At 44.1% G+C, this 11,882-nt stretch overlaps 1 protein-coding gene across 1 annotated transcript; it reads left to right on the top strand.

Moving 5' to 3' along the window:
* The first annotated feature begins 9,757 nt into the window (after window positions 1–9,757).
* Khdc1l (KH domain containing 1 like) lies at window positions 9,758–10,914 on the top strand. The gene is made up of 3 exons (XM_046443048.2): window positions 9,758–9,884; window positions 10,043–10,225; window positions 10,548–10,914. The coding sequence occupies exons 1-3, from the start codon at window positions 9,785–9,787 to the stop codon at window positions 10,703–10,705; spliced, it is 441 nt and encodes a 146-aa protein (XP_046299004.1). The 5' UTR covers window positions 9,758–9,784; the 3' UTR covers window positions 10,706–10,914.
* Window positions 10,915–11,882: the final 968 nt, after the last annotated feature.

Raw genomic sequence — 11,882 nt, 5'->3', positions numbered from 1 at the left:
GGCTGCTGCCCTTAAGACTGGAATGCAAAAAGCTGATAACAGGGGAACCCGCTCTAAGGGGTGTTTTAAATGTGGGAAAGAGGGACATATAAAGAGAAACTGCCCGGAAAGGAGCGAGGGTGCTGGCAGAGGGATGCCTGGACTTTGTCCTCAGTGTCATAAAGGAAATCATTGGAGCAGTGAGTGCAGGTCAAAATTTGACATCCAGGGTAACCCAATACCGTCGGGAAACGGGAGCAGGGGCCCACCCCGGGCCCCGGAAGCCAAAGTGTACGGGGCAGTGCAGGGACAGAACAGTGCCCCAGGGAGTGGGCGTCTCCGCCGCCTCCCACTGACCAACCCCTTTCTATCTGGGAACTCCCCAGGGGAACACCAGGAAGCGCATGAATGGACCTCAGTTCCACCTCCCGAGCGGTATTAACTCCCCAAATGGGACCTCAGACGCTGCCTACTGGGGTTTTTGGACCCCTGCCAGAGAGGACAGTGGGACTAGTGTTGGGACGAGGTAGCGCAACTCAGTGGGGCTTGAAGATTCTTACGGGGGTTGTTGATGCTGATTATCAGGGAGAGATAAAGATAGTAGTAGAAGCTACCCAAGGAATTGTTATTCTTCCCTCGGGGGAGCGTATAGCTCAATTGCTGCTGCTACCCTTAGCTTCCATTCCTGGGCACACCCTCCGTGGGTCCCGGGGCGACGGCAGCTTTGGCTCCACTGGAACTCCCCAGGCCTTTTGGGTAGCTCATTTGGATTCGCGTCCCAACCTGACCATTGAGATACAGGACAAGGCTTTCAAGGGAATACTAGATACGGGGGCAGATGTCTCTGTCATTTCTGAAAAACAATGGCCACCTGCCTGGCCCCTCCAGAGTCCCTCGGCCATATTACAGGGGATAGGACAGACCCGACCAAAAAGAAGTGCCTCCTTTTTAAAATGGAGAGATGGTGAAGGACATAGTGGCCATTTCCAGCCTTATGTGGTGACTGGACTCCCCACGAATCTTTGGGGGAGGGACTTGCTTCATCAAATGGGGGCTATTCTCACTACCCAGACTTTGAAAGAAAATAATGACTTTGTTAATGATGCAATGCTAGACATGGGATGGATCCCTGGAAGGGGACTAGGAAAGAGACATGAGGGCAGAATATCACCCGTGGATCCAGCAGAACAGGTTACCCGGCGGGGAAGAGACCGGAGAGGACTGGGAAATTTATCCTAGGGGCCACTGAAGTGCGGCCACCTCCACTGTCCATTACTTGGTTATCAGATGACCCTGTGTGGGTAGAACAGTGGCCCCTAACTAAGGACAAATTACAGGCCGCTTCCCTATTAGTTCAAGACCAGCTTAAGTTAGGACATGTGGTGCCCTCTACCTCCCCTTGGAATACCCCTATTTTTGTTATACAAAAGGGGTCTGGGAAGTGGAGACTTCTTCAGGACCTACGAGCTATTAATAAAACTATGCAACCCATGGGACCCTTACAGCCAGGGCTACCCTTTCCTACTGCGATCCCAAAGGATTGGCATCTTATTGTTATAGATTTAAAAGATTGTTTCTTCTCTATCCCCTTAGACCCACGAGACCGAAAGCGTTTCGCTTTTTCCTTGCCTTCCACAAACTTTAGGGAACCTTACCAACGGTATGAATGGACCGTCCTACCTCAAGGGATGACTAATAGTCCTACAATGTGCCAATATTTTGTAGCTGAGGTTTTACGACCCTTTCGACAGCAGTTCCCACAGCTCTACCTCATTCATTATATGGATGACATCTTACTGGCAGGGCCCAAGAAAAAAAGTCTTCTTCAATCTTATAAAGTCCTCCAATCCCTTCTAAAAGGGGCAGGGCTGGTCATAGCACCCGAAAAGGTGCAGTTTCAACACCCTTACAATTATTTGGGATACATCATTAATAACATAGAAATCTTTCCCCAGAGACCCCAGTTCCAGATAAATCAGCTCAAAACTTTACATCAGTGGCAGACATTCCTCAGAGAAATACAGTGGCTGCGCCCGTCCTTTCATATTCCAACTGGAGAGCTCAAACCCCTGTATGACCTCTTGTGAGGAGATCCTTCTCCTACGTCGTGTAGAGTACCTACACCAAAAGCCTTACGAGCACTGAGGCTAATAGAAGAGGCTCTGCAGGACATGCAGATTACACAGATAAATTATTCTCTGCCCTTGTCATTTATAGTTCTACCTTCTAAAATTACTCCCACAAAAGTGTTCTGGCAAACGGGTCCCCATTTATTGGGTCCACTTGCCGGCTTCTAACCCCCGGGTATTGACTCCCTTTTATGAGCTAGTTATTAACTTAATTTGGAAGGCTAAATATTTGGGTGATGCATTGTTTGGAAAAACCTTTGACATACTTATTCAACCTTACACTCAAGATATGATACACAAGTTACAACAAGAACATGACCTTTGGTGTCTTTTCCTGTGCAGCTTCAAGGGTCAGATTGATAATCACTTCCCTAAACATAGACTTTTGGAGGGCTTTAAAAGGTGTCCCATTATCTTCCCAAAGATTATGAAAAGGGAACCTATTCCAAAGGCCCAAACTGTATATACAGATGGGGCCAAAAATGGATTTGCCGTCGTTTTTGATGGATCTCAAATTCTCCGACAACCTGTGTCAGGTCAGTCGGCCCAAAAGGCAGAAGTTGAAGCTTTAATCATAGCTCTCAAAGTCTATAGTTCTATTCCTCTTAATGTATATACTGACAGCTTGTATGTAGCCAATCTGGCTCTAGTCATAGAAACAGCATCATATATTGGAAAGCAATCCACCATCACAGAACAACTACAGGTAGTTCAGCTTCTCATTTGGGCTAGACGAGATCCTTTATACATTGGCCACATCCGAAGCCATTCAGGGCTCCCTGGACCTTTGTCAGAGGGCAACACAAAAGCAGACGCTGCTACTCATGCTGTTGGCCTTTCCTGTGTGACGACCAAATATGATAAGGCCTTACAATTCCATAACAAATTTCATTTAAATTCACAGTCTTTACGCTTCCACACAGGATGTTCACGAGACCAAGCTTTACAGATTGTCTCATTATGTCCAACCTGTGCACCATTTATTCATTCTCCTTCCCTTGGGGTTAATCCAAGAGGATTACAACCTAATGATGTCTGGCAAACTGATGTTACACACTTCCCTAGCTTTGGTAAGCTCTCCTTTATACATGTTTCCACTGACACATATTCTGGCTTCATTTTTGCCACCTTACATACTGGAGAAAAGGCTAAGGACGTAATCAGTCATCTTCTAAAAGCCTTTTCCTCCATGGGTACCCCACAATGCCTCAAAACCGATAATGGTCCCACATATGTAAGCCAGGCAGTTCAACGGTTTTGCACCCAATGGAAAATTAATCATAAGACTGAAATCCCTTATAATCCACAGGGACAAGCTATCGTGGAACGAGCCCATCAACATTTAAAAACTTATTTACAAAAAACAAAAGAGGGGGAGATATACCGGAATTGTCAGGGACCACAAGCACTTCTAAGCATAACCTTATTTACTTTAAATTTTTTACTCACTGACACTGGAGGGCGCACGGCTGCACAACGCCACTTTTCCCCTCCCACTGTACAAGATACTCAAATAAGGTGGAAAGATTTATCCACCGGAAAGTGGCAACCCCCGGCTCCACTCTTAGCTAGAGTGAGGAGAGCTGTATGTGTTTTTCCCCCAGGAACTGAGAAGCCCATTTGGATCCCGGAGCGCTGCACCAGACCGGTGAATGAAAATTCAAGACAAAATGAAGTTCCCAAGATGGCTGATCCTGCCGCTGTTGTTCTCACCCCTTCAAGTGAGTGCCGAGACACACCTCATGAGCTGGACCCCTCTTGTGGCATTCCTTCTGGACAGGTTTGCTGAAGGAGGGCTTGACCCCCCACCTGGAAATATTCATGAATATCTTTTTGGAGCCCCTTGTGAGTGTAAGGGAGGGCCCCGGCACTCGGCCCCCTCTGGTTATATCCAGAGCATTGATTGTGGGACTAAAGTAGCCTACATGGCGGCTGAACTCAATGAAAACATCGGAGGATTTAAGCAACCAAAATGGGTATGTGTTAATAAGCCCGGACTTGTTGTCCCTAATCCGACCAAGACTCTTGGAAGCTGTCCCGCCACTTGTCGTTACACCCCGGCAATGCACATCTCTTGTTATACACCAGCCTCAATTTGTGTTAATAATCAAGGAAAACAGTATTTTGAGGCCATCCTAACTAACACCCGTGGAGAATGGGGGACCACTTATAATTATATTCCTTTTCTTGGTGACCGGGGAGGGGAAGGCATCACGACTCGGTTAACGGAGGCGGGATGTGAGGGCGTCGTGGGTAAACCTTCCTGCTGGCCCATGCAGGCCCCCATCGGAGTCTCTGATGGAGGGGGACCCACTGATGCTATCAAACACCTTCAGGTGATTAAGCTTTTAAAGCCGGAGATCCCTAAGCCTACATACCACCCCTTGATATTGCCCAAATCCCAGTTTCCTGATTTAGATGCCAATACATTAGATATCCTAGAAACTACCTTTTCTTTACTTAACAGTTCCAACCCTACCCTTGCTGGTGATTGCTGGCTCTGCATGACGGCAGGTGCAGTCATGCCATTGGCGGTTCCCATCAATTATACCATTGATGATGACAACACATGTCAATCTGGGCTACCCTTTAAGGTGCAGCCTCTAGGTGGTTTTATGTCATGCCTTCTGGGCATGATGCAAAATAATACCTATGATGTTGATGTTGGAGTCTCTTCCTTTGGAAACTGCTCATTAGTAAAAAATTACTCCTCACCTACTCCGCCCATTTGTCCCCCTAATGGTACAGTCTTTATGTGTGGTGGAAATTTAGCTTTTCCCAGGCTCCCAGCAAATTGGACTGGTGGTTGTGTTCTGGCATTACTGCTTCCTGATATCACAATTATCTCAGGAGATGAACCCCTACCCATTCCTAGCCTAGACATCTTAGTTAGAAGACACAAGAGAGCTGTTCAGGCCTTACCACTCCTTGTTGGCCTTGGAATAACCGCTGCTGTGGGTACAGGCACGGCAGGATTGGGTACGGCTATACATTCTTACCGCCGCCTATCTCAACAGCTTATAGATGATGTGCAAACCCTGTCGGGAACCATTAAAGACTTACAAGACCAGATAGACTCCCTAACAGAAGTAGTTCTTCAGAACAGGCGGGGTTTAGACTTGCTTATTGCCAATCAAGGGGGAATTTGTTTAGCCCTTGGGGAGAGGTGCTGTTTTTATGCTAACAAGTCTGACATAGTTCGCACAAAAATTAAACAACTCCAAAAAGACCTAGAAAAAAGGAGGAGGGAATTATTTGAGAACCCTCTCTGGACTGGACTTAATGGATTTTTGCCTTATCTTCTTCCCTTATTGGGACCATTGTTAGGCCTCCTTCTAGTAGTGGCAATAGGACCCTGCATTGTAAATAAGATAGTACAATTTATTAAGGATCAAATTAATATCTTAGCCTCTAAGCCGATACAGGTTCACTATCAATGCTTGAAGATGGATGATCGCCCCTCTGAGATATACTTCAGACCGATCCAAAGATGAGTGTCCTCCTTAAAAGAAGAACTCCTGCCATATCTTTTCTCTATGCATACCTCTCCCTCTTGTCTTCCTGTACTAGGATCTTTGCTGTCTAATCTCTCGGTCCAATCACATCTGCCATTCGGCGGTGACGGTCATGGGTCCCGTAGGTGGAGACGGTTAAGTGTTCACCGCAATAATGTCTTGATAGGTCATAACACCTTGAGCTGATCTTGTAGTACCCAGTGACGGGCAACTTTCACGCTTGCTGTGCGACCTAAGCCAGGGAATCGGGGCCTTCCCAGAGACGGGTAAGCATCGCAAGGGCTGTGAACGACCTAAGACAGGGGCTACTTGATTCCCACTGACATGCAAAAAACCAAAGAGGGGGACTTGTTGGCAACAGGTCCACCTTGGCCCCTGGAGCCCTACCTCCACTAGTTTGTTCTGCATGCCAGTGTGGCCAGCTCACAAGGCCATGGCGAACTTGCGGTTTTTCTGTTCCTGCTTATCCGTCTGAGACATATGTATCCCACGGGAATGCCTTGACCTTTTCTGGTCTGATGGACTTATTGTTAAGGGAGGTTTCGGTACCTGACAATAATAGATGTTGAAACTAAATTTCTCCCCCCTCCCTCCTGCTTTTGGGTAGTTTTCCACTTCTGCTGCTTGGGGTATAAAAAAAGGTGTGTTAGCAATAAAGATTATTATTGACTCCTGGATGAAGAACCTTGGTGTCCTGTGTGTCTTTTAACCTCGCCGTCCCTCGCCGGACTCGGCTCCCTTGGCCGGACGCGGCACACAGTACCTCTCCTTTCCTTCCTGTTCTCTTATACTTTCATGAGTTTCCCCTTCTACTTAAAATCATTCTTTTTTTCTCTCTAGGTGTCACATATGAGAGAAAACACACAACATTTGACTTTCTGAGTCTTCTGTATTTCACTTAACTTAATATGCTCTTAAGTTCCATCCATGCAAATGACTTAATTTTATTCTTCTTTATGGCTGAATAAAACTCTATTGTGTATATATACCACATTATAAAAAATGCATTTATTTTTGGTGGATACTTATTGTTGATGGTTCCATAATTGACTCTTGTGAATTGCATTGCTATAAACGTGGAGATGCACCCAACTCTATAGTAGGCTGACTTTAATTCTTTTGGCTAAATACTGAGGAGTGGTACAAGATCCCATTTTTAAATACTAATTTTCTTCATCAGTAGTAAAAACAATCTTCCTTAAAATTTTACATAATTAATCTCTGCATGATTAGAAATCTGGAGATTAAATCTTTGGGAAGAAACTAAACTTCTAAAAGTCAGAGAAAATCTACCCTTGGACTCAGTGGAAAATACTTCATTCAGAAACCATAAGCTGAAGTTTCTTAAATATCTTTCAGAAACAAACAAACTTTGGAAGAAGATCAAGTAGCTGATGGCATCAAACAGATATTTCTACCCAAGAGAATAAAACAAGAAAAAAAATTTCTAATTAAAAATTTTTGCTCTACTTGTTATCATTCTTTGGTGGCTTCCAGAGGCCAACAAAATTTCAAGTGTGTTTCAGAAATCTTCATAATTATTCTTAACTCTAGTATTTTTCTTCACCTAAGGAAGAGCAAAGCTTTCTTGTGTGTTTTTATCAGACTCTATCTATTGTTTTAAAACTAACTGGTTAATAAATTTTTCATCCATCATCTGATTCTACTAACAAAAATCTAGTAATTGTTCTTTTCCACAGTTTAAAAGGCAAATTCTCTTTTGTGGGCCCCTCTGTAACTTGAATTTTCCTAAAGGTTAATTTTAACCTTACTCTATCAAAATTGGACACTGACCCCCAAATAACGTACTTCTGCTGACATTATTGCAACAAAAAATGGGGGGCATCCTTGAAGCATTAGTATGTTATCTTCTGTGACTCCCCAGCCTCCACTCTTGAAATCTTCACATTTAAGGGACTACTGGTCACCTCACTCTCATTGGCTATCTATCTATCTATCTATCTATCTATCTATCCATCCATCCACACACACATTTTTTTTTTTCCTTTTCTTTTCTTGGTACCACAGATTGAAACCAGCGGTGTTTAACCACTGACCCACATTCCCAGCCCTTTTTATTTTTTATTTTGAGACAGTCGTGATCAGGTACTTAGGTCCTTTCTTTAAGTTGTTGAGGCTGGCTTTGAATTTTTGGTCCTCCTGCCTCAGACTCCTGAGTCACTGAGATTCCAAGCATTTACCACCATACCCAGCACCCCAGTCTCATTGTGATAGGTGAGACTTTACCCCCATACAGTTTGTGTAACACTAAACTACCACAGTTCATGTGGACATCAGGGTTTCATCTGATCACTACACAAACCTATCTTATATGATATGATGCAGCTTTTTGACTATTTTATTAATAAATATTAAAACATATTAACTTTAAAAATATTTTTCAATTTTAATCACCTACTCTTATAAGAAACTATATTTTTCTGAGAAATATATTTAGTTACCTAAAATGAGGCAAGCCTGGACTGTGGAGGAAGGCTCCAAGGAGAGATCATCGGCTCCCAATCCAGTGGCAGGAATAGTGCAACTAATGGGGTCCAAAACGTGTTTCTGGCCCTTAGCAGAAGTTACAAATGACACAACCTCTACAAACTAGTTTCAACTTAAGTTTCAAGGCAGTTATGGGTGATTGCAAAACCTTTGGCTAGCCAAGAACTTTGGTCACAAACACTGTTTGCAGCACATTCTTAGAACATTATTGATCAGGTCGGACAGTTTTGTGGCTTCATTAAAAGAAAAGATGCCCTGGATCTCTAGATGGATTTGGGAATGTGATTTCTTGGCCTGGTTTTGATGTGTTTGCAGTGTTTTAATAGGATTCATAGTCATTTAGTTTTTAATGACTATGTAGGTGATCAGTGTGTTTAGTATGCTGAATGCTCCTGTGCAGTCATTGTCTTTTCAGATCATTCAATATCTCATTTTGCAACAAAATTGTACACCGCTGTAGGTTGGGTTCTCTGAGTAACCTTGTTAATGACTTCTGACAATGGTGTGGATCTAAACCTGGCGAATTCAAACCATGAAGCCTGACTTTGTTGTTTTGGGCCAAAAGGGGAGGGTGAAGAGTGAAAAAACAGGCAGGAATTTACAGTCTGAGGCTGATAGATAATCTTCCCTAGTAAATATAAATATCTCACTTTTTTTTTTTTTTCAGTACTGGGGATTGAACCCAGGGGCACTTAGTAAAACCCCCTGCCCTTTTGATTTTTAAATTTTGAGACAGGGTCTTGCTAAATGGCTTAGGGTCTCACTAAATTGCCAGGCCTAGTCTTGAATTTGCAATCTTGTCTCAGTTTCCCAAGTTGCTGGGATTACAGGCATGTGCCACCACACCCAGTACCTTTTTTTTTTTTTTTTACTTTGAAATTGGGTCTTGCTAAGTTGGTCTGTTTAAGTTTCCCAGGCTGGCCTCAAACTTGGGATTCTTCTGATTTAGCCTCACAGATCGTTGAGGTCACAGGTGTTTGCCATTGCACCTGGCTCTTAAAAAATAGCTTAACCAGTCACGACCACTTAGTCACAGTGATGGAACCTGATGGACAAAGGCCACTCTGAAACTGTTTGAAACTAGGTAAAGATAATACTCTACAATTCAGATTACATCAATCTCTCTACCTCCTAGATGAAGATTGCTAAGATAATTATCTAATTGTCACATTTTAGAAAATTGGCTTTTGATTCTCTAGTACAGCACACTAAATAAACCCAGCTTTGTTTGTCTGCACATGTATAGTTGTTGGTTGACTGCCAAGACCTGTCAAAATTCAGGGAGCCACTCGGAGACTTCCTGTTCTAGCACCTTCCATCCCTCAACCCCTGACCTGATTGATGCTCAATGAATCTGCTTCAAAATCCTTTGAAATTAGAGATAAGAAAATTTTGGATCCCTGGGAATTGCCAAGGCAAGCACTGATTGATAATCTAATTTCAAATGGAGAGATTAAGACCTGAATGAGATATTGCTGGATTGGATTTTCTCCACAAGGCTACAGTAACAGGAGATCCACCCTAGGGTGTGTCAGGGGGTGGATTGTTTGAGTGCCCATATATAGCACAGGGTCCAGGCCTTTTTCACATTTTCCAGCCAGTTGCTTGGACTTGCTCTACTCTGAATCAAGAAGAGCAGTGCACCATTTGGAAATGAGCACTCTTGGCAAGAAAGCGTGGTGGACCTTACCTGAAAACTTTCATTCTCCACTGGTATTTTACATGGAAGAAGACCTAGAGAAGCACATATTCGGTAGGTAGCCCTTGCCCACATCTCCTCCCCCATCCTTCCCTTCCAACCTTTCTCTCTCCTCCTCTGTCCGTCCCAGGTCCCTACTCTTAAGGCCACCTCTTTGTCTCACCCAGTACAGGGTGTTTACTTTTCCTGTCTCTCCCCTCCTGTGTTCACAGGTCAAGGAGATAAATACCTTCATAGTATTGAGGTGCACAGCCACACCCTCATTCAGCTGGAGCCGTGGTTCACAGCCACAGGCCAGACTCGAGTTATAGTCGTTGGACCACCTAGAGCAAGAAAGTGGCTGCTAAGTATGATCCGGAGTTTGGGGAGCCGGGATTCATTCTGTCAGGACCAAGGTAGGTATCCTTACTAAATTGTGGTTAAGAATGAAGTGATAGTCCTGGTAGAGTTTTGTGGCATTGAAGGATTGCTCAGGTGGTTGGGAATCTAGGTGCTCCCCAGAGTTCATTACAAGTGGAGGGACAAAGTCACACCATTTTTGTGACTTGAAGTCACTGAGGGAGGAAAAGGTAGTGAGGAGGCATGAATGGGTTGTCTGAGGGGGCCTGGGTTAAGATGACTGTCTTTCCCATAATGCTCCTGTGGGCTGTCCTCACCTGCACTGCAGCCCCCTAGTAATGAGCTCTACTTTACTATTTCTAACTATTTCCTCCACAGGCCTGGAGATGTTACGGCGTGTCCGGAGCCAGCCCCTGACCAATCAGGAACTGATTGGCACCACCATCGTGGAATCAGATACCTTGTGCCTATCATTGGCCGTCAGAATGAGTGGGGCCATCTCAGGGTTCCCCTTACCAATTTCATGGTTATTTTAGGTTGTTTTGGAATTATCTGTATCCATAATAAAGGACTGACTTTCTGGGAAGCTGAGATGTGAGAAGTCTTATTTTAGCCCTGTTGAGAAAAACATGAAAGACTGATAGAAGTTTTGATTTGTGGCTCATCTCATCTCTCAAGCTTCTAGGTGTGGATCTGAAGGAAGTTTCCTAAATGCTGGAAAGCTTTCCACTGGCAAAGATATCTAATAAAGCATGCTACCTAATATGTAATGCTTTTGCCTCTTTTTTTTTGGATAAGCTTATCTAGTCTAGTAGGGTCTAGTCTCAGCCTGGTGCTGAGCTGTGGGTGGCTTCCACAGCCTCTGGGAGGCCCAGCCCAGGGAAAAAGCCAGATATAAGACATCTTTCAATGAACTGCTTTCCTCAGACCAGAGGCTCTTAGATGAATAAAAAACGGGAAGGGGGAGGGACAGTGGAGGGAGGGGCGTGGTGGGGAGGGCTTCTGAAAAGAAGGGATCTTCCTGGAAGGCTTAGGAGTCTTCTGAATTTAAAATGCAAACAAAAGGGGAGAGTGAGAAGTTGGGAGGTCCAGATGGAAACCAAAGATGTTCTCAGTTTCACTGCCTGGTAGAACAGGCAAGGGGACCACCCAGCCAAGCCTGGTGAACATGAGGTAGCCAGCATTGTCCCTGACCGCCAGAAGCTTTGAAGGTGGGCTTCGAGGGGGGTGGTTTTCTAGGAACAAAGGATTCTGAGGTCCTTCGAAGTATGAATGAGCTGACTAATAAGTCTTTCTGAATCTCTACCTCAGAACTTTCTCTTGAATGCCAAAATACATTTGGATCTCTCCGTCCAAGGTTATGGCAAGCTAAACATGCCTTTTCTTGAACATTTCGTTGTCAAACCTGTTCCTTCTCCAAGAGTCTATCTTCTACAAAAGCCATTGCAGTTTTTGAGGAAAGGCAGTGTTGTCCTGGACCAGAGTGGAGTAGTAGAAATGTCAAGAAGTGGTGGAATTTGGAATATATTTTGAAGACAACAAGAATGTTAATTATGGACTGGGGTTGTAGCTCAGTGGGAGATCACTTGTTTGTTACTTGTGAGGCTTGGGTTCCACCCTCAGCACCACATAAAAATAAAAATAAGTAAAGGTATTGTGCCCATCTACAACTAAAAATATGTATTTTTTAAAAATGCTAACTACATGCTTTAT

Source organism: Marmota monax, unplaced genomic scaffold (assembly GCF_021218885.2).
Source record: "Marmota monax isolate L192 unplaced genomic scaffold, Marmota_monax_Labrador192_F-V1.1 WCK01_AAM20220418_F8-fsc00091, whole genome shotgun sequence".
In the NCBI taxonomy this organism is placed as follows: Eukaryota; Metazoa; Chordata; class Mammalia; order Rodentia; family Sciuridae; genus Marmota; species Marmota monax.
The sequence above is the reverse complement of the archived record's forward strand: the minus strand, read 5'-3'. Positions and strand labels throughout refer to the sequence as shown.

Bases quoted from the DNA above. Each gene is read 5' to 3' on its own strand.
- Khdc1l (XM_046443048.2), top strand. From the start codon at position 9,785: ATGAGCACTCTTGGCAAGAAAGCGTGGTGGACCTTACCTGAAAACTTT. The intron at 9,885-10,042 runs GTAGGTAGCCCT...CTGTGTTCACAG, and splicing joins CCTAGAGAAGCACATATTCG to GTCAAGGAGATAAATACCTT. The intron at 10,226-10,547 runs GTAGGTATCCTT...TTTCCTCCACAG, and splicing joins TTCATTCTGTCAGGACCAAG to GCCTGGAGATGTTACGGCGT.